The sequence below is a fragment of the Delphinapterus leucas genome, chromosome 2 (genome assembly GCF_059928025.1).
Source record: "Delphinapterus leucas isolate spDelLeu-1000000601 "Yukka" chromosome 2, BTC_Dleu_Yukka2, whole genome shotgun sequence".
In the NCBI taxonomy this organism is placed as follows: domain Eukaryota; kingdom Metazoa; phylum Chordata; class Mammalia; order Artiodactyla; family Monodontidae; genus Delphinapterus; species Delphinapterus leucas.
In genome coordinates this window covers 31,033,496-31,056,300 of record NC_143130.1, presented here as the reverse complement: position 1 = coordinate 31,056,300, position 22,805 = coordinate 31,033,496, and the positions used below count along the sequence as shown (strand labels likewise).

The 22,805-nt window shown below is 38.5% G+C and overlaps 1 protein-coding gene across 7 annotated transcripts in view; it reads right to left on the bottom strand.

Annotated features, from left to right (window-relative positions):
* Positions 1–794: 794 nt before the first annotated feature.
* Positions 795–22,805, bottom strand: part of LOC111164737 (uncharacterized) — a 35,443-nt gene continuing 13,432 nt past the window's right edge. For all 7 annotated transcript variants that reach the window (XR_016391942.1, XM_089906608.1, XM_089906609.1 and 4 more), the window contains 3 exons: positions 9,831–21,695; positions 7,468–7,659; positions 795–3,929 (listed from right to left, as the gene is read on the bottom strand). Coding sequence is in view for 6 of the 7 variants with exons in the window: in XM_089906608.1 (XP_089762734.1) it covers positions 21,654–21,695 (42 nt within the window). In the remaining variant the exon portion in view is untranslated. The remainder of the gene's footprint in view (positions 3,930–7,467; positions 7,660–9,830; positions 21,696–22,805) is intronic.

The window sequence follows — 22,805 nt, the reverse complement described above, 5'->3', positions numbered from 1 at the left end:
TAAAATGAAAAGAATTCCTAAAAAAAGAATAGAACATTCTGAAAGAGAAAAGGGTGCACGTGAAAAGAACAAAGCAGAGTTTCTAGAAAAGAACTTGATGAGCTTAAACATCCATGGAGTGTAAGCGTTCAGAGCAGAAATAGAAACCAAGGTTTCAAGCAGAAAGGAATTGAATATAGAGAGTTGAACATTTACCGATAGGCTGGACTGGAGTCTAAGATGTGGGAGGATCACCAGGGTGGATGGATTCCAAGTCCCCTCCACCTTCCTGAGATGCAGGGTCAGGAATATTATGTTCACTCCACCACAGTTCTTGGTGGTGACACTGCTGCTACAACCACCATAACTTCTCCGCTCTACAAAGCTGACCTGAGGAGTCTAATTCAGCCCAGAAATAACATGACTTCCTGTACCTCCAAACTTCCTTTCTAGTCCCAACAAAAGTATCTGGGCTCCACATCACTTCCAGTTGCTAATTCTCACATCACAATTTCACAAGGGTGCAACTAAAATCTAGATCTCTGCAAAAGAATGTGGGTGATACAGTGTTTAACTCTCCACCACTTTGGTGGAGAAAACTCCACATTTTATTTTATGTTCTATTAACTCAAACCAAAATGTAAAAGTATATATATGGTATAAATATAACTTAGAAAGGGATTTATAGTATATTCATAATTGTTAATTATATTTAGGGCTTTTTAAAGCATTTTTTCGTGTTATTCTTTTTTCCAAACACAATAAAATGATCAAGAGGAAAATTTCTATTAAAAAAACATGTTTTTATTCTTTAGTTCAATTCTACTGCTAAAATACATGAAAAGGCAATATGATTAAGGAAGCTTAAAAGCCTCATAATGAGTTCTGATTTTATATCGGAAATTATTCTAATAAAGAAGATAAGAAGAAATCTCAAGTCACCAATGGGAGTGAATGCCCCATATAACTACAGAGCACAGATTTTAGAAGAATAAGTCAAAAAAATTGGAGAAGAAGATTATGCAATCAAGGGCAATGTCAAAGAATGGTGCAACCCTGTAAGATATGTCAGAAGACTAATGAATTATATCAAATTAAAGCTTAGAAAGAGCTGATGCTTGCAAAAAGCATTGATAACAGCAAAGGTGTGATTAAAAAATGAAACCAGAGCTTTTCAGCTACATTAAAAAGAAAAAAAGGAAAGTGAGTCCATTTCTTGGGGCAAATAAAATGTAAGTGGATGCAACAAATTGATTGGTTTAATGGAATATGAGACAAATTATTTTTTACTCTTTTCTACGAGCAATAATTATTCAATTACCCAAACAATAATTTGGCAATTACAATATAACCTGGATTTGAGTCCTTACTCAAAGCTGTTCTAAGCTTTATATTATATGGATAAAGTTGGTTAACTTCTGAACCTCAGATTTTTATCCCATAATTTGTTGTTGTTGTTGTTCTGTTAAACCTAGCTATTCCATGAGGTTGTTGTTAAAATAATTAGATCTAAAAGTTCCTGATAAAATGAAGAGTGTACATTTATTAGCACTATCTCTCCTGTTTTTATCTTTGTCAAGAATAATTTTTTTTTAGATTCTGCACAGTGGATGTTATATTACTAAAAGATAACAAGATCACAACTTAGATGAGGAGATAGAGGGAGAAGAATTGATTTAAGTTAGTTCAAATTTTATATATTTATCAGATTATTCCTGTGACATTAAAAAATTATAGATGTCATCAGAAAACTAATTATAATAATAAATTAAAAGTCAGGTAGAGAAGGGAAAACGCAAAAGTATGAATTTTGATTTTCAAAGTGCAGGAATTAAAGGATCTACCACATCCAAGTAAAAAAACTTGAAAATGATCTCAGAACACTTTTGGTACTTTTTAATAAAAGGCATGAGAAAGAAAGCAATAACTAATCATTACTTGATCATTGGAACATAACTGCAAATTTATAGGCAATTGGAGAAAATGGTTGTTGATATTTAAGTGCATTATAAACTGGTAGAACAAAATTATACAAAGAGTTTTGATGAGTTCAACATTTTAAAATTGAGTGTAGGAACACTGCAAGATAATGTCTTTGTTCTGACTTCTCTGAATTTATATCAATCTCAATAAAATTATGGAAATTGGCTTTACCAAATAGGGAGTTATTAAAAAATGTGGTAGATAATATCCTGAGGACCATTATTATTTTAATAGTTTTAAATTATCTGATTAAATCTAAAATGGCAATAATTAATGTGGAGAGAGATTTGTAATTATTTTTCCATAACTAAAATTGTTATCATTTAAATTGAAGGCAAAATAACAAAAATATTTCGATGATGCAGAGCTTCGCTGAGAAAATTATTAAAGGATGAGATTCCGCAAGAAAAAATGTATGAACTGCAAAAAGCAAAGATAAGGACAAAAAGTCTAGCTTTTATATCAATATAAAAGTAATTATGGGGCTTCCCTGGTGGCGCAGTGGTTGGGAATCCACCTGCCGATGCGGGGGACACGGGTTCGTGCCCCGGTCCAGGAGGATCCCACATGCCGCGGAGCAGCTGGGCCCGTGAGCCATGGCCACTGAGCCTGCGCGTCCGGAGCCTGTGCTCCACAATGGGAGACGCCACAACAGTGAGAGGCCCGCGTACTTAAAAAAAAAAAAAAAAAAAAAGTAATTATGTGTTATTTGAAAAGTCATTCTAGAAAAATAATTAGTTTTGTCAATATTGCCTCATGAAAACTTAGAACATTTAAGTGGATCAAGTGTAGTAGACATTTGTTAATTCTGGACTATCAAACATGTATCCCTGATTTCCAAAATAAAAAGATAAAAAGGGTAAAAAATAAATACATAAATAAAAAGAGTTAAAAAAAAAAGATCTGAATAAATGGAGATTTATCCCACCTTCAATGAAGATTTGATTTTGAAAAGTAACAATCTTCTTCAAATTTTTGATTTCAAATAATTCTCTCAACTCCCAATCAAAACTTTTTAAAAAGTGCCTGACAAGCTGCTTCTAAAATTTACATAGAAAAATAAGTGTGTGTAGACATATAATACAATATCAAAAAACTCACAAATAGTTTGGACTGGCTCTAGCAGTTATCATAGCACATTGTAAGAACAAAGAAAAAGCCATGTAAGGGCTAGAGCTGTTGTATGACTTTGGAACAAATAAATAGGTCATCATATCTATTTAAGATGCAGAATCACGTAATCTGAGAAATCAGCACATTATAGAAACAGCACCTCAAGTCAGTAAAAAATTTTAAAAAATGGTATTGATTCAGTTGGTTATCCACTGAGAACTATAGGTTCTTTGCCTCTTGCAAAGCACACACTCTCACACACACGCACTCACACACACTCTTACACACACTCACACACACACTTACACACACACACACACACACACCCCTCACTCTCCAGATAAATACCAAAGGTAAAACTCAAAGTTTTAAAATTAGCAGAAAATATAGAAGAATGTTCATGATTTTTTATGGGGAAGTTATTCTTAAATGACACAAAATAAAAACATATATAGATCTACACACACACATATACATATATATAAAATTTGGTAGACTTAACTAAATTAAAAGTTGAAAAATATATCACAATTAAAGTTAAATACAAATGAACTACGTGCAACTAACATGATAATCTGTATACTACAAGATAATGAGTTCTTGCTAGCCAACTTGAAAAGACAAACCACCACATAGAAAATGGATCTATAATTAATCTATTAATTAACAAATGTGCTGACTTGCAAATGTAAGTTTTTACAATGAATAGCATACTGCAAACAGTAGAATGATAAAAACATACAACTTTAAAATATCAAATTTAGGCTTCGTATGGAGAAGTGGTCATTTTTTATATATTGCTGAGGGTTCTAAATGGGTTCAGCAATGTTGACAGATGATCTGTAGGGTCTGGTCTGCCAGGTGTCACGGCACATGAAAGAGAAAATGAAATTGAAACATCGGAATATTAGTGCAAACTCAACTAAAAGTCAGTGAGTGAAAAATACCTATTCGATAGATATACTTCAAATTTGTGAACTATCATCCAATAGCTATTTCAGAGGGATTTTTTTTCGACATTTATCCTAAGAACCACTTGGTAATGTTCTCAAAAGACATTTACACAGACATCCTGTTTTGGAAATCATGAAACAATGAGGAAAACTTAAAAGATTCATCCCAAAGAAAGTGAGTAAAGAGAAAACGATAGAGTGATACTATATCATACTCAGCAAGTAAGACATAAAGGGTATATTTACGCGTACTCATATCTAGCGATAAATTAAACATTCTTGAGGGATAAAAAGCAAATGTCGAACTTCCACTTTCCCGTAGGGCAAGTACAGAGCTTGGAAATCATTACTCCTCTCCTCACAAGAAAAAAGCTGAAGACGCTAAAAGTTGACAACTCTTTTTGGATCTATCAGAGAATTGAGGTCACAGGGAAGACAAAATGGGAGAGACAGAAGAATTCTAGGCATTCCAGATCTCTCAAATGATGGGTGATTCCTTTGCTTATCTGATTTTGAAATGTTTCCACCCTGCTAACCGTTATTGAATGCTTCCTCCGTGCCAAGCACTGTGCAAAGCTTTCCCCTGCCCCTTTTTGCCCTCTGTCGACATATTTCCACCTAGGGAAATGCTTATGGAGATTTATTCATTGTCCAATAGTAAGTACAACAGTGTCAGGGGGACAGCTGCTACCATCTGTCTCCCAGTCAAACAGCCATCTCCTCATTCCATATAACATTTGTTGCTGTCCCCATTATTGTGGCTTTTCAAAAACAAATTCTGACAAGTAAATTACTGATACATTACTAACACAATTATGAATGAATGTTTTAATATTTATAGAGAAGTGGAAAAACTCCAAGAAAAGATGACCGTGACATAAGTTCTTTTTTGGGGGGAGGAGGGGTCAGTGTAGAAATAATTTTATCTCTGTGAACCAGTGAGGATTAAGTCAAGAAATGCTTTGCCTTCTCTTATTGTTACGGGATAGATTTCTAATATCTCCATTGCTCTCCTTCTTCCATAATTCATCCAGAGGGTTCTTATTTATTAAGCATGAAAGGAGTGTGGGCTTTGTAGTCAGACACACCACTGTTGGAATCCCAGATGAACCACTTAGTAGCTACAAGACAAGGCAGTCATCTAACCCACTTTGGGTCGCAGGACCCTCATTTCTCAGACGGGTTAAATGAAGCATGAGTCAGGTGATCATTTTGAGGAGACATTCGTAATACTTAGCTCATAATATTTGCTCTGTCAGTATCCGCTTTTACAAGTTATAATTGTATTATTAGCATTTCTACATCCAATTATGGATTTGGGGACTTGCTTACAGATATTCAGTAAACCCCTTTGTTAACTTACAACCCAGAATCCTCCCATTTAAAGGAAAAAAAAGCTCTTATTTTAAATACTTTCATTCTAATTATCTTGACATCATTCATCTTGATGGGGAATTGCTTCATGATTCTATTTCATAAAAGTTTATAAGTGATGATAAAGTCCTAAATGTGCGTTATCCTACAGTTTTCTCTAAAATTGATTTGACATTATATATTTAAAATGATGCATTCTTTAAAGTCTGGGAACCCACCAAAATTAAGAAATTAAGGTCATTTATCAGAACATAAAGTCCAGTATCCTTTCACCTGTGATGGAATCATGGTTGATAAACCTGCTAGGAGAAGAGTTAGAAATTTCAGCATTGAAGAGAATTACTTCATTATATACTTTTGATGTTATTTGTCAAGTTGCCTCAGCCAACCTGTGAAACACACATAAATACAGATCTGATAGGGGTAGTAAAAATACACTTTTATCCTACAAAGACTGACATAAAAGAATAAAATAAATCCCCAAGATATACTGTCAGAAATGTGCAACTCAGAAAAATACAGCAATTTCTTCATAAAGTATATCCACCTCAACTTGCCTAAACTTTTCTAGACAAAAATCCCATTAAAATTGACCAGAACAAAATGATATTTTAAATCACAAAATAACATGATAGTATGATTTTAAATGAAAGCTCTCATTGCAACTTTGAAAGAAAGGGAACAGTTTTTTACTGACTTTTTTTTTTTAAGACACCAATTTAAATCAAATGGTGTTCTATCGAATTCCACGGGGATATCAGGGAAGAGCCTGAGTAATGAGGTGCTTTAGGTACTAGTAAACTGTATCTTTAAAGCTACATTTTCTTAATACCATACATAAGCTTTTATTAAGTGAAAAATAGTACAGACACCCAAAACAGACCAAGAATACTGTTGCAAGAGACTTCCCTGGTGGTCCAGTGTTTAAGAGACTCTGTGCTTCCAATGCAGGGGGTGCAGGTTCGATCCCTAGTCAGGGAACTAAAATCCCACATGCTGCGCCATGCCAAAAGATAAAATAATAATAATAAAAAAGAATACTGTTGCATACATTAAACAAATATTTTCTTGAAATGCAGCTCCATCCTCTATCATTTTCTACCCTTATATCGATGGCTGATTTGAGGTCTAAACTCTTAAGTCAGTTGATTCAAGACCAAATTGGGGTGTAATCACAAAAGCCAGGAAACTTTATATCCACAGATAGTATTAGCAAAGGTGGCTAAGTGTGACCCAGAAAAGCGTGTCAGTGATTACAACGGAAGTCATGAGTAAGAACTTGAAATGAGCCAAAGCAAAATTTTTCTCAAACCCACAGAACAATTCTGAGTGCAGTGATATGGTAAGATTAGTCACTAAGAACAAATAATACTAGTAAAATAGCCATACTGAGTAGGTTTCATATCCATTGTCCATTTAGATTTTAGAGTAACCTCGGTTGTGTTTGACTGACGCAATTAAAAATTTAAAGAAAATAAATTTAACTTGAAATTATCTTACTTTCTGTAAAATATAACAATTATTCTATAAAAGACATACATTTGTGATGAATTAGGATTCTAGAGGTTCTTCATGTTGCAGCAAAAAATTTAAAGGTATGAAAACATTATGGGTGTGTGTGTGTGTGTGTGTGTGTGTGTGTGTGTGTGTGTGCTCTTTTTGGAGAACGCTGCTTACAGCACAGAGATTTTCACTATTAAAATCTTCAACGTGAGATTCATCAGGACCAGTCCAAGAAACATCATGTGAGGCCTTGAGATCATTAAAATGGTTTTCAAATAACACAGCTAAAATCCATGTCATTCCACTTTCTAATAGAAAGAATCCCAAACTAACAGAAAACATCCATATGAATGAATAAGCCATAAAGGAAACTGAACCTTGTAAATGAGGTTTATCTGAAGAACGTCAGGTTCTCAGCCTCTGTCAAGAGTATCAGGGCGACAGAAGAAACAAGTTTAACTCCCACCTAAAGCAAGCGTCTGTTCTCTAGCACCAGGAGCACCTTCTGCTTCACTGTTTTCCTTGGTAGAAACCTCATTCTGTGCCATGAGGGGCATCTCACCTCAACTCAAGAGCAGATGCCCACGTTGTCCCAGGCATAGTCATTCAGCTCTGGGTGTGGCATCCTGAGAGAATGCAGCAGAGACAAAGCTTCCGTGAAGAGCTTCACAGCTGATGGGTGGGGGGAACTCCACTGCGAAGAATCACACCGACTTTCTAGAACTGCCAATACGTGTAGGTCATCGGCTGGGTACTGTTTTGGGGACAGAAGAAGTAAAGATGACGCAGACCTGACATCTGCTTCCTAAGTAGCCCCCAGTCCTTGAGTGCGGAACCTGAGAATCACCTCTTCTCAGACCCTCAAAGCCCACCACCCACCAGCATCACTAATATTCCTCAAATCATTCCTTATTTCTGTTCTCACCTGGACTAATGCAACATCCCTCCAGCTTCCAGACTTTCTTGCCCCGGTTATTCCTCAGTGCAAACACACTCATTTCCACGGAGGCATCTCATTCCTCCGAACCCAGTGCCCAGTATTTCCCTTTGATTGGAAGCCCTTATACTGCCAATGCTCCTTCCCTTCTTTACCTACCAAACTTCCACTCACTCCTGAATATTCAGCCTAAAGCCACCTTCTACGTGAAGCTGTACCTGACCAGCTATGTCCACTCAATGATCACGGGGTGCGATAACAGAGCTCATGTAACAGCTGCTGCAGGTGTGGGGGGAGGAAAATCTCCCATTATGTAAACCTTTTGGCAAGGAGTGACCTGGAAACAATCAATCCTAGTCTCCCTGAGACGTGGGGCAGCAGGAGACACAGTTCCTTGGCCCCGGGGGAGCTCAGAAAATGTTTGATGTTGGACAAATGACAGTGTCATGGGCAGACGTGAAACTGAAATGTCACCAGAACTGCATGGGCAATCTTCGCATCTAAACTTGTTTACGTTACTATTATTCTGACCTGTGTATCCTGACCGGCCATGAGGATCTTCTGTATCTCTGCCGTTTCCACCTTAACGTTATGTGTGTCTAACTGAAAATGGGTATTCTTATTCGTTCAACTCATTTCTTTAAGAAAAGCAGTTTTCAAGCATCTTTTCCATAATTGCAAGCACTGGATCCCACATCCCATGACCAGCTCTCACTACCAAGGGATGCAGAAGTAAAAGGTGATGAAGACATTCTTAAAACCCAATCGCTGGGAATGCTTAAATACCGGTAAAAATATAACTAAAAGCCTGCCGTAATTGATACACGTTTAGAACAGTATTCCCACTGAACTTACTTATCTCAAAATTACAGTCTGCATTTCTTTAACACAGTGGGAGATCACACAAAATAACTGGTCCTGCTACATTATCAAAATACCATGCTAAAGATAAACCTCCAGTCAAAAAGGTAATTAAGACCTAGATCTAAGTATATTCAATTACCTCTCAACACTGCTTTTGTAATTCTGGGAATTCTGCCCTATGGATGAGCTCCAGTTCAGCTTGGATTTTCTCTAACACATTGATATAGGATAGGGGGATGTAGCTATTAGTGGGCACATTCTCACTTTCTCCCAAACCCTTCAGCGTTCACCACTGCAGCCAGAGCTGCATGGCTCATGGCAGAGGAAGAATGATGAGACTCATGCCCACAGAGAGACAGGCAGATTTATAACAGCAACCACTTCTGTCTGCTCAGCTGATGATGGTGTAGGTGGAAAACAATTACAGTGTCTACATCTTTAATGTGCAAAACTAATGACAAGGAAAGACAGCAGACAGTTGGGAATTGTGTTTGCAAGAAGGGACAGCCAGATTGTTCTGTGATTCTTAAATCATAACAGAATCGATGAGGGATGAACCTCCGAAGGGTTGTCATGATGAAGCTTAAAGTCAGGAAATTTAAATCTCATTTTTATTTATGCCTCTGCTGTTCGTACTTTCAAAGCTATAACCATCAAATAGAGAGAATAATAACTACTGCTCTTTAAAGAGCAAAGGGAAAAACAAGATTTGAAGATTGCTCCAAATACTTCTTAAATCTAAGTTTCAACCATTACGTTAGGTTAAGAAAAGAGACAGCAGAAATTCCCTTAAAAAATGCAAACATTTTCCTGAGAGAGTTATCAGATACACGTTTTCTCATCATTGATAAACAATGAGGACTTGAGATTAGCTAATTTTAAAGCACATAATGGAATGACACAAAGATTAGAAGTAACCTTCCTTTTATAACTGGGTTTTTTCTGCTTATAAAGTTAATTCATATTTCCTGTAGGAAATCTGTAAAGTACAGAAAATGCAAGCAGAAACATTACTATTTTTCAGCTTTCTGCTAGTCATTTTTGTTGTGTATATACAACCATAAGTTTTTAATAAAATTGCACTCAGATTCCACTCCAGTTTTGATCTCTGTCTTAGTACTTACATTGATACTGGGCATTTTTCCACATCATTGTTTATATTTCAGTACAGCAGGGACTCCCTGGAGGCGTTTCAACTTCCTGCAAAGATGGAAGACGGTGCGTCAAGAAGAGTCTGAGGATCTCGGATCACAGTCACTACAAGGCAAAAACGTGTTTGGGGGTTTTTAGATAAATAATGTGTTTTTAGTCATTGCCTCCATTCTGAAGACCTACTGCTGAACTGTTCTCCCCCAAACTAAAATTTTCCGGAATCCATTCCCAAGTTCTTGCGGCTGAGAACAGGTGCTCAGTGGAGGAAGGAGATTAAAACAGTGCTGTATTCTGTATTCTCAATTTTGGTTCCATCCTTTGTTTGCTAACAGTCTAACTCCTTTCTTCACACCAACTGCCAGTGACCCTACGGGCTCTGACTTTCCAGCAAAGCTCCTTGTTCGTCCAAAAAAGCTCACCTGTCAGGTTTAAGGAAACTCTGGCTCCCTTAATAAACGACCAGGCTCGGAGCTTCCAAGTAGGGAAGCGCCGATGGAGGGAACAACTCCACCAGGGAAGAAGCCAGGACCTCGTGGTCTCACCGCCGGTGATCCGGTCCCCTCCCACCACTTTTGTGGATTTCACCCCATCACCTCCCACCCTCCACGCTCGCCTCAGACACAGCCACTGTCCTTTGCCAGGGGGGCCTAAGCAGGACAGGGACACAGATGCCCCCAAAGACAAGGCTTTCCTGGGAGCCTGGGCATAGAGAAGGGACTAACGGCAAAGCCCCTGACAAGTGACCAACAGCTAGGCCCGCCCTCCCTATCCCGCGGGCCAGACCCTCCCTGGCTGAATCCCCCATGAGGACCCCCTGCCTTGGCAGGATCCACCTTTCCCTCCACCTCCCAGAGAGTCACTGGACAAAACTGAAGTCCTCTGAGCCCAGTGGGAAGAATGGTGCAGGATGACAAGAAGGTCACCCTCGTCGTGGCAGAGGGCCACCTCACCCTCTGGTTCTGTACCCGACCATCTCCTTCTTCCCAGAATAAATGTCTCTGGGGCACCTGTCCTCACGGGAGAACTTAGATCTGATCTTCTTCAGCATGTCTTCCCCCGATGACCTCTATAAGGAAACCACATCAGAATAAAATAGTGCAGAACACGCACCAGGTACCAAGCTCTCTGTGAACCAGAGGGAAGTCTTCCAGAAGCCGAGAGACGAAGGCCTTGGGTCAGTATGGAGGGGGGCAGTGAGATGGAAGGAAGGAACTTATGGCGGCGGCAGGCATGGCACATACACCTGGAGACAATGGAAACTCATACCAGCACCGCTCCCGCTGTTCCCTAAGCCTGCACGTCTGGAACACAAGGCAGCCCACGGCTGGGGTATTTGTAGGGGAAGATCCTGAACTGGCTGAAATCAGGTTTCTGTGTTCTGGAAAAATAGATCCCTGAGCCTCTGTTCTTATATGTGCAACTCAAGACTGCATTGTGAATTGAGTGGACTCTCTCTCTCTCTCTCTCTGTCTCTCCTATCCTTTTTTTTTCATCAGCTCCTGGAGTAAATCTCTCTGAGCTGCAACAAAAGCTATTAGAGATGAAAGCAGTATGTGGGGGAAAACTGAAAATCCTATAAAGTGCTTGGTCTTAAACTTAACCATCCTTTTTGCAATGAGAATGGAAGAGGTGGAAATGCCTTAAACTGCACGTTTCTACACAGTGCTGATATTACTGTAGCCCCATAAAAGAAGCTGATGGCTCAGTGATAAAGAAGACCAGGGTTTCAGAAGTTTTCCACTGTCTATAGCATTTAGTGGCAGCAATCTCTCTACCACACAAGAAGCACACAATCAACACCAGGTGATATTCCACTCCAAGTGTCACTCTGGGAATTAGCAAAGGAACTGAATGAAAGTGAAATGCAAAAGCCTAACTGAGGGAAATAATTAAGACCAAAATGTTGAAAAGAATCCCAGAACCAGTGGATCTTTATGTATTGGTCCGCCTTGATGTTCAATGAACTTTTCATTTATCTGTTCTTTCAATACCTACTTTGAATAAACCTAAATATCAAGCACTGTTAAAGACTCTGTAGCAAAGCATACAAAAATTCTGTCTATGACCTATTTTTGTATGGCCTGGAGACCAAGAATTGTTCTTACATTTTTAACAATTTTTATTTTATATTGGAGTATAGTTGATTAACATTGTTGTGTTAGTTTCAGGTGTACAGCAAAGTGATTCAGTTATATGTATACAAGTATATGTACGGACACAAGTATCTATTCTTTTTCAAATTCTTTTCCCATTAGGCTATTACAGAGTATTGATCAAAGTTCTCTGTGCTATACGGTAGGTCCTTGTTGGTTATCTATTTTAAATATAGTAGTGTGTACATGTCAATCCCAAACTCCCAAAGGTTGTATCAATTAAAAGAAAGGAAGAAAACAAAAGAGGAAGGAAGGAGAAAAGAATAAGCAACAGAAATACTATGTGACTCATAAAGCCTAAAATAGTTACTGTCTGATATTTTAAAAAAACATGTGTGGACCTCTCTTTTAGAGGTAGGATACAGAAAATAAAAAAATAATGAGTAAGTAAATTATACACCATATTAAAATTTAGAAACACTGTGAGAAAAAAAGTCACTCAAGTGTAGTCCACAGTATTGCCATGGGTGCAGTGCGTGGAGGGGTGGATGCTGGTAGAGACAGACCCTTGGGCTACAGGCAGTGTGAGGACCACTGACACCTAAAGATAGACCAGAAACCCTGAGAAGGACCCGCCAGCATCTGGACTCAACAGTACGCACAAGGGGAGGGCGAGCGCACAGAGGAATGGTGACTGTGTGTGGTGATGAAATTGCAAAAGGAAAACCCAACCCTGATCAGTACCAGCTGGACTGACACCACCCTTGCCGGACAGAAAACGAGGTTCAGCCCTCCTCATTCTTAGGTGCAAACAGTATTGTCCACAGTTTCTACTGCTCTTCCGTACATGTTGTCTACAATTCAATTAAATATTAAGGGACTCTCTCAAAAACAGACTATGGGAATTAAAAAAAAAAAAAAAAAAAGCTAATTGTTAAGAGAAAAACCCACCAACAGAACCAGATACAGAAATGGTCCAGTTGTTAGAATGATTAGATAAGGACTATAATAGCTATGTTAAATTGTTAGTAGATCCACTGGAAAAGGTGAATGCATGACTGGATGGGGATTGTCAATGGAGAGACAGAAATTATACAAAACAAAATTAATCATTGGAATAAAAAAATCCCATCATTTCAGAAATGGTAAATTTCCTTGACAGATTAAAATCAGGACTCATTTTAAAGCCACCCATATAGGGTCAACTGATTTTCAACAGTAGTATAAGGCAATTCTGTGGAAAGAAGATAGACTTTTCAACAAATGTTGCTAGAAAAATTGGACATTCTTGTGCAAAAGAGACAACCTTCAATACGTGCCTTGTGTTTTAGGCTTGTGTTTATGAAAAGCCAACAGCTAACATCATATGTAATAGTAAATGACTGTGTGCTTTCCCCCAACATTGAGAAAAAGGCAAAAATTCTTGCTCTCACCACTTATTTTCAGCACTGTACCGGGTATTTTAGTCAATATAATAAGGCAAGAAAAATAAATAATGGGCATATAAATTTGAAAAAATAAACTTATTTTTATTTGTAGACACAATGGACATCTAGATTAAAAAAATCCCAAAGATTTTGTAAAATAAGTTACAGGAACTAATATATGAGTTTACTGTGGTTACCGGATGTAAGGTCAATATAAAAACTGTATTCCTACATACTAGCAAGGGATAATTGGAAATGGAAACATCCATCATTTAATGGAAAATAACAGCCAAAAACTATTTCTACATTACCTATGTTAGAGGCTGGGATTTTACATAAATCTTCTTCTTCAATCTTCAAAGTAAGTTGTTTGTAAAATTTAGCCCCGTGATTTTTAAGTTTAAAAGTTCTTCCAATATGTCACTCATTCTTCATGAACAGCAATTGGAAAGGAATTCAGAATAATCACAAAAGGAACTGAATTGGGGACCTACAGCTCAGATTGCTCTGAGTTACAGTAACACTAACTATATTTTTTAATATACGTCGATCTATTTGCATAACTTCCAGGTAAAAGATCATATCACATAAACAACAAGGTCCTACTATATAGCACAGGGAACTATATTCAATATCTTGTGACAAACCATAATGGCAAAGAATATGATAAAGTATATATATATATTTACAATGTTGTGTTAATTTCTGCTGTACAGCAAAGTGATTCAGATATATATGTGTATATGTATATCTGAATCACTTTGCTGTACAGAAGGAATTAACACAACATTGTAAATCAACTATATGTCAGTAAAATAAAATAAAAAATCCTATCACAGCCTCAGTGATGCCATCTCCAGGGAGACGTGGTCCATGCAGTCAGAATCAGGACTTTCCTATAAAACCACTGTTGTCATGGGGATAAGGGCTTCCTCGTGAGCATATGCAATTGAGAGTTTTGTATTTATATAAATAATCCTCTCTCATGGGTCAGCGGTCTGGAAGGAACCAGGTTAGAAAATTGGTGAGGAGACGAGGAGTTGTTTGGGGGTGGCACATGAAGTGGGGTTGGGCAAAAGTGGTGCAGAACTTTGTGATTCGGAGCCAGCTCTCTAAAGTAAGGCTTCCCTTGGGGGCCAGGCAGCCTCTTTCCTCAGCCACCCCACTGCTGGCACAAGGCACCGGGCTTTCTGAACAGTGACCATGGTGGGAAGGATGGAAGCTATGCAGGGCATCCCTCTCGCCAAGGCTCATCCAGCTACTACACCTGCTGAGAAACCCACCTGTCCTCAAGGGTCCAGCAAACCCTGAGTCCTCAGTCTGACATTACCTCTCGAGGAAGCTGAACAGCCCCTGGGGCCCATCCTGGATAGGGCAGTGATTTTCTTTATGGGAACTGAATATGACTGCAGATACAAGTCTTGTCCCAGCACCAGTACCCAAGAATGCCTGATTAACCCACGTGGGTCTTTCCCAGCATTGCCTCAGACAAAGGAGGTGGCAACAATGTACAACGTACATCTATCTGGTCATGGTATCAACTTTGGGTCCTCATACACGTCACATCAACTCTAAACAGCTTGAGACACTTTTAAGCAGAATGCAGGATTCACAATAAATTAATTGCTGAAATATAGTGTCGTGTTCCCAAGCTAGAATAAAGGGATCCCAGAACAAGGGATGTAAGCACAACTGGCCTCTCACAGTCACTTTCAGAGGCTCAGACTCACACTGACATGTCGTCCCCTTTCCTGCATAGTCTTCTCTGGAGACGAGGGTCCCTGCTCCACCCTCACGTGAGCTCTCTCAGGAGTGCAGGGAAGGCACCTCCTGGGGGCGGCTTGTGTATCAGAGACCCAGGCTCTAATCATGGCACAGACTCTTCTGGGAGGGCGTTCTGTATGCATGTAAGGCTTCATGGGGAATAGACTCACTTTTGCCAAGAAAAGTTACCTTTAAATGCACCTCGATGTTGACTATTTTCTTGTAGCCTCACTGTCTTTATTCACTAACTTGCTCATCAGACCACCAGTCAGTTATTCACCCTCAGCCCAAGTCCTTGTCTCAGTGTTACTTTCAGAGGAGCCCAAATGTTCTGTCCACTGGCTTGGAAAAAATAAAAATGATATAGTCACATTTTTGTCAGTACTGTTAATCTGACTACTATATATCCCGATATTTCATATTTTAACCAGACAGGTTCATTCTCATCTCCATTTCTTACCCACCTCCCAGTGGATAGCTCTCCTGGAAATATTGTCAAGTGCTTGATAATATACTGTTGAGATGACACATTTACTATTAGGGTGGAAGAAGACAGAAGAAGCCATGCTCTTTAAACATCTGAGAGAGGGAAAAGTAATAGATGTCTGAAAGTGATAAAATTATATATATACACGAAGTCAGCTACAACACTACTGAAACATGGACCACAGTTCTAATACTTCTGCAAAAGTATAGAAAGTGGTCTTTCCACCAAACTGAAAAGTAAAAATCAAGAAATGCTGAAAACAATTTGTATGATCCAGCTGGTAATGCCACTTTCTCTGGGATAATATAGGAAAAACCTTCCTTCCCATTTCTCAGAATCAGCCCACAGCCTCCTCCTCAACAGGCTCTGTTGGCTGTACCTGGGTAGGACCCTGATGATGGACTCAGTTACAGCCTGACAGCTGAAGTATCCATTACCTCAGCTAAGGAAGGGCATTTTCACACACAAGGTGAGGGTGGTTCCAGCTGAGTAAATGAGGCTTTAATTGGAATGGTATGATGCTGTTGCTTAAATATCCCTTGCCGTCAAAAAGAAAGGCACCTGGGGCTTCCCTGGTCGCGCAGTGGTTGAGAGTCCGCCTGCCGATGCAGGGGACACGGGTTCGTGCCCCGGTCCGGGAGGATCCCACATGCCGCGGAGCGGCTGGGCCCGTGAGCCATGGCCGCTGAGCCTACGCGTCCGGAGCCCGTGCTCTGCAACGGGAGAAGCCACAACAGTAAGAGGCCTGCGTACCGCAAAAAAAGATAAAACAAATTACCATACTAGAGATAGATGTGCTGGGTGGTGAGACAAGGGGGTGAATTGTGATAGAGCACCAACTCCTAAAAATCAGTGGCTGAGCAGCTTTCCTGGGCTGAATTGGGTTCTTCTTACTCCCCACTTATCTCAGACCCAGAATTAGAGTCAAAATAGCTTCTGCTGCCTCCATAACATTCAGAGGTTATTATTCTAGAAGGTAGTAGGATTTGGTGAAGCCACCTGCTTCCTGCCACTTGGAATTACCATTGATTATTTGGAAGATAATCATTGTACAGTAAGGAAATTCATCTAGCTATTTACACAATGGGATTGCCATCTAGATAGGCCTGGAGGGGATGGCAGATTAGACAGAAGAAGCCCTAGGTAAGACCTCATGACAAAACCAAGAGGGAAGGACAGAGGTGACATATTTCTCTGAGATACACCAAAGAAAAAATGAACAAATGGTAGAACGTATGTAACATTCAAGGCGGTGGACTAACAATTTGGGCTGTGAGGACGTTGTCCATATTATATAGGAATTTAAAATGGCTTCGAGTAAAATATGCCTCATGCTAGGAAGAATACCTACCGTATACACGCAAAACAGTGCTCACTGTGTGTAGCTTGATTTTAAAAGTCACAGTAACCTGTACACACCAAAAGCAATTCTTTATGTATGAAAACAGAGGGTCTGTATTGTATAAAAAAGTATTAAAAGTAGTTGATTTCATTTGTTGGTTAAAAAAAAAGAATGGCTGCATAAGAGATAATTTTCTACAATTTAACAGTGAAACTAAACATAACCAGTGACTACTATTCACCCTTCCATTCTTTCAGAGCTCGATTTGTGATATAATTTTCACACCTTTTCATTAACCTGCTATCACTAAATAAGACTCATGTACCTGTACAGAGAAGAATTAAAATTCTACTGCTGAATATGTCAAGTGAATATGACCTGAACAGATGGAGTTAGTAATCTAAATTTTAAGAAAAAATATAAACATTTTAGAAGATGAACATACAAGGAACAATTTTAAATGACAATTATCAAGCCTGCCATCCATCATGATATTTAGTTGTTACTATTTAAAATACGTCTACAATAAATTGGAGCTAATTTTTTCATTAGTTGAACACTTATAGAAAAAAAATCTACATCTGAACATCATTCTCTTGGTGAAATGGCAATTTCTGTAAAAGCTTTTATTTATTATTTTCTGGAAGAAAATGACTGCAACACTAAAAATCATAACATATGTTTAAAAAATAGACCATGTGCTAAATTAAATTTTACCATGACTTTTTTTTTGATAGTTTATTCCTTTTTATTGCAGAACAATATTCCATTGTATGGTTATATCAGTTTTTTGTCCATTCACTTAGTTTTTTTTTAATTGGAGTATAATTGCTTTACAATGGTGTGTTAGTTTTAGTTTCTGCTGTATAACAAAGTGAATCAGCTATACGTATACATATATCCCCACATCCCCTCCCTCTTAGATCTCCCTCCCACCTACAATGACTTTTAATTATAAGGTTTGAGTGGATCACCACAGTAGACAGGAGGAATAGTAATAACAGGACTTGGGCTTAATTATCTTGCAACCTAATTAGTAAAGATAACCCGATTCAGTTATTTTCTGTCACACAGAGGTGCCTCAAGTAGTTGGGGAAAATTGTCTCCATCCTTCTCCTTTCTGTACAGTAATTTCATTTTTACATGCTTGCCTTTTGGGTTACACTGATGAATCCTTTTGGAGAAATGTTTTTATGTGTAAAATTCTTTGGAAAACCACAAATCTCTTTCAATCCCTTTGATTGCTTATAAACAAGAATAAACCAGGCTAAAGAAAATAAAGTGTTGTGCTCGGGTCTTAACCGAGTTGAAGGCAGAGTCAGGACAGGCTCCCCAATCCCAATGTAGAGGGCTCCCCAATACCCAGGCACCTTGATGCTTCTCTGTGTATCTCCATGCATCACTCACTGCATCACCCAAAGAGCAGAGGCTAAAATCAACTATTTCCTTATTGTTGTTTCTGGATAATTAAGATGACTAAGAGAGCAGAGAATAGGTTGTATTGACAGTGTTTCGTTTTTCTCTCATTAACTTTATGGTGCTGAAAAATAAAATAACACAGAAGAAATGATATGAAACAACAGGAGTGCCTCCATCTTCTCATGCTCATTTCTGCCTCCCTGGGGCAAAAGACTTAAATTATTTCCAATTTAATTCTTCTGGAAGGTTCCTCAATAGTCAATAATGAACGTATACTGCTACTTTCAACATATCACTTTATAGCAATATTTATAGATATCCTGCTGTAAAATATAAGGATTGAAAATCAGTTACACCACACTTTTAGCCTTCTTCTCTCAGTTTGAGTTGGTTGATATTTTAGATTTTTTTTCTTTTTTCTTTTTTTTTTTTTTGCTAATCACCTCATTTTCTGCCAGCTACAATTTTGCTTCTGTATTGTCAAATATAATATTTACATTCGTTTCCATGTTTACTTTTATATCTCCTATATTTTATACATTATTCCTAACAGATAAAAACTTTTCAAATATACGATATTACCGTAATTATGTAAATATTGTTTAGTGCAGGTTAATTTCTGTTCTACAGCCATCATTTCTTTGTCAATGAACCCTTTGTCAAAAATGCTCTAAACTCCGGGGGGAAATGTTTCCAGCATCTTAAAATCCACCATTTATTCAAAACCATGCCCGTTTTAATTTGATGCTGATTTGGACTAGGTTTTTCTTGTAGTTTCTTTCTCCTTAATGTGGTAATGGCAAGGTGTCTATACCATTTGTTGTACCTGGAAGAGGAACCATGTTTAATTCAGCATTTCACTGATATTATTCCTCTTGTTTCATCAATCAACTCCATTCAACTGCTTGGAGAACTTCTTCTTAGACCCACTGACAATCATCAGTTCATTACATTTCAGGTGTACAGCTAGCATCCAGGATCTGGTTTCCCGGTAATTCCTACTAATTTTTTCATCCTTTTGTTTGCTAAGAGAACACTAAATAATTTCCTCTGAAGTGATTCGTGAAGGTAAAGTCTTATGCCACAGACGTCCTCAAATATCTCATCCACCAAGGGCTTGGCTTGATACTGACTTCTCGGTTCATTTTCCCTCAGAACTTTTGATGGAAAGCACAGGTGCCAGTTAACACTTACATCTGGGAGGTCTCTTACCATAGTTCCAAAACTGAAATTGCTGGAAATCATCTTCCTTTCCAAGGTCCCCCCGGAAGTCTCTGGGTTTCCACAGGTGTGTTATCCACATGCCCATAAGCAAACTATCTTGCCAACAAAGTAGTATCCTAAGGTTGGCTGCTCTCCTCTCTGACCCCCCTTCACGTGCTTCCCAAACCCAGCGAGGGTACCTGCTCCCGCCCTGGTGCCCACCCGTCAAGATTACCGAAGGCTCCGCCCCTCACGGAATCAAATCCCTCAACCGCCCACGACCGCTATGATCACTGGGGCTCTTGAAGCCTGAGACCTCATCCACCTTCCACTCAAGTTCAGAGAGTCCCGCCCTTCCACCTGATTCTTGTTCTGAGCAAGATGGGTTACAGGGCACCGCTGTTCTGCTTTCTCTTCCACATCGTAGATACATTCTGCCTCTAGGAAGGATCCAGTGTTAGTCAAGAGACTGGGGTGGGAGAATCAATCTGATGGAAGACACAGGGCAGAACCCAAGCTCCCCATCCTCTCAGAAGACCGTGATCTGTAAACCAGACCATGGTGCCCTCTCTCTTCTTGCCTTATGAAGACCTTTTTCCTAGAAGAGTCTTCAGTTATTCATGCAGGTAAATTCCCTGTGGCACACCTATACATGTGCCATTGTTACAGGGACCCCACAGCAAAGAGCTGGTGCATTTGCTCGCAGGCTGGAAAATCAAGGGTTAATGTACACATGGGTGATACTTTTTAATGGAATGAATGGTGAATATTGATTGTTTCCTTTAATAAAGCCCCCAAACTTTGGCATTATTAAATTTGAAGTATGGCATATATTGAGAAGAAAAATATGTTTAGAGGGTTTAGTGTTATTAAATGTATATAATCTTGCTTAATAAGAACAAACACATGTCTAAAGGATAAGAAATGTATCCTGAGAAGCAAATATTATTTCAAGGCTTCAAAATATAATTTCCAGAGAAGGCAGAGGATAATCAGTACCAGCTTTATTTTTATGATTTACCAAAACAAATTCCCATGAAATTCAAAAGAGAAAAATAACAGAGTTATCGAATAGCCTAGCCAGCTAGAATAACAAAGGGGAATGATAACTACAGCAGCAACAATAAAACAATATGTCAGCCACTCTTTGTTGTCCGCCTCCCATCCCTCAGATGCTGCAGCCCACCTCCCCGTACACAAGGGATAATGCCATACTCCTCACTAGCGCTCATAGGAGCAGCATGGGTGTAGGACCCATGTGAAATTTAACATTTCTAGAAGGTAGTATCAATAAATACACAAATGGCTGATGCTGTGTGGCTGCTGAATTATCCAACACTGAAATCCATCTCTTGGGCTTCTACTGTGTAAAACAATAAACTTCTTACTTTTGAAGCAATTTTGAATGGATGTTTTCTTTTTTTCTTTTTTTTTTTGTTTAAAGTGTGAGAGTGAATGTTATTTTTTTTTAATTAATTTTAAATTCTTTTTTTTCTTTGTTTAAACCCCACATTTGTTTATTTACTTATTTTTTTGGCTGTGTTGGGTCTTCGTTTCTATGCGAGGGCTTTCTCTAGTTGTGGCAAGCGGGGGCCGCTCTTCATCGCGGTGTGCGGGCCTCTCACTGTCGCGGCCTCTCTTGTTGCGGAGCACAGGCTCCAGACGCGCAGGCTCAGTAGTTATGGCTCACGGGCCTAGTTGCTCCGTGGCATGTGGGATCTTCCCAGACCAGGGCTCGAACCCGTGTTCCCTGCATTAGCAGGAAGATTCTCAACCTCTGCACCACCAGGGAAGCCCCTGAATGGATGTTTTCTTGCATGAAGCTCACAGTGGTCTCAGAAATGCCGTGAGTAATGAATAATACTAGGTAGAAAAGTAGGATCTTCTTGGCAGAGTTAAAGTTTTATGAAGCCTTGGCATTTTAAAAATATGCATCTCGATACTCTGGAAATACATTGAGATGAAATTAAAAACCAATCACCTCCTTGCTGTGTCCAAGCTCCATTCTCCAAGAGAGGTGTCCACATGTTAGCAGCATGAAAAATGTGAGTATTTGGGGTTTACTGTTTCTGAGTATGAGATGTAGGGAATCCAGAAACTTTCTGAAAAGAAAGGCAAGTTTTAGCAGAAGGGAGTAAAAGGTTTCTATACCTTTTCTGAAAAAAGGGTGAGTAAAATCGTGTGTGAGGTAGTAAACTTTAACAGAGATTATACTGAGCCATGTGGAGAAAACATTCAGCAGAAAGGCAGTCAAGGTAACTGGTTTCATCTCCAAAATCTAAGGAAGGGTTTTTGCTGTTTTGTTCACTGCACTATAAGATGGCCAGTATCTAAACAGTAAATATCATATAACAGGTGTTCAATAAATATTTGGTGAATGAATGAATGAATACTTAGTGCTAACAGTGGAGGTTGTATAGAAAAAAAGCAGAAGAAAAGTATCAATAACTATGGGAAATAAGTTACAATCAACTGTAAAACAGTAAGCATAATCAATTATTCTAAACATTTAGCTTTACATATTTTACCACTTAAAAAGTGGTATAAACACACAGGGGCCAACTATTTTTCCTTTATTTTCTTTTCTTTGAAATGTAAAAATGAGTGAATCAAAAAGTGCTTAACAGAATGGAAAGAATTCCTCTTAATATACCTTAAATTAATATAAATGTGATTTTTTGCAAACAAAGAAATAATGTATCTGAAAGAATTTCATTTTATATCTCTAAAATTATCAGTACCAGCTGTACTTGGCTCTTTTTCCTGCACAATCCTGAGTGAGCCTTTGTCAACTTCTACTGAGGGCAAAATGTGTTGATATTTCATGGAAGGAATGTGTTCCATTGAAGGGCAGGAAATGAGTTAGAAGAAACTAATCTTTTGGATATACATAGAATATTTTGTGTGTTAAGAAATAATTACTTGGTAAGAGAAAAGGATCCAGAAAGTTTATTAGCTTTAAGCACAGTTGGTGAGTGGTATTTTTATTGGTGATAAAAAGTTAATACTGTCACTCAGAAATGTTACAAAGAAAGAGGGAGGGAGGGAAGGAAGAAAGGAAAGAAGGGTGGAAGGAAGGGAATAGGTAATTACCATTACCTAAATGGCTTTATAAAACCAATGTAGAGTTTTCAAAAATATCTTAAATAAATCTCTTGCCCTTTGGGTTAGAAACATAATCTCTTGAAAGTAATAAAGGCTTACATTCCTAA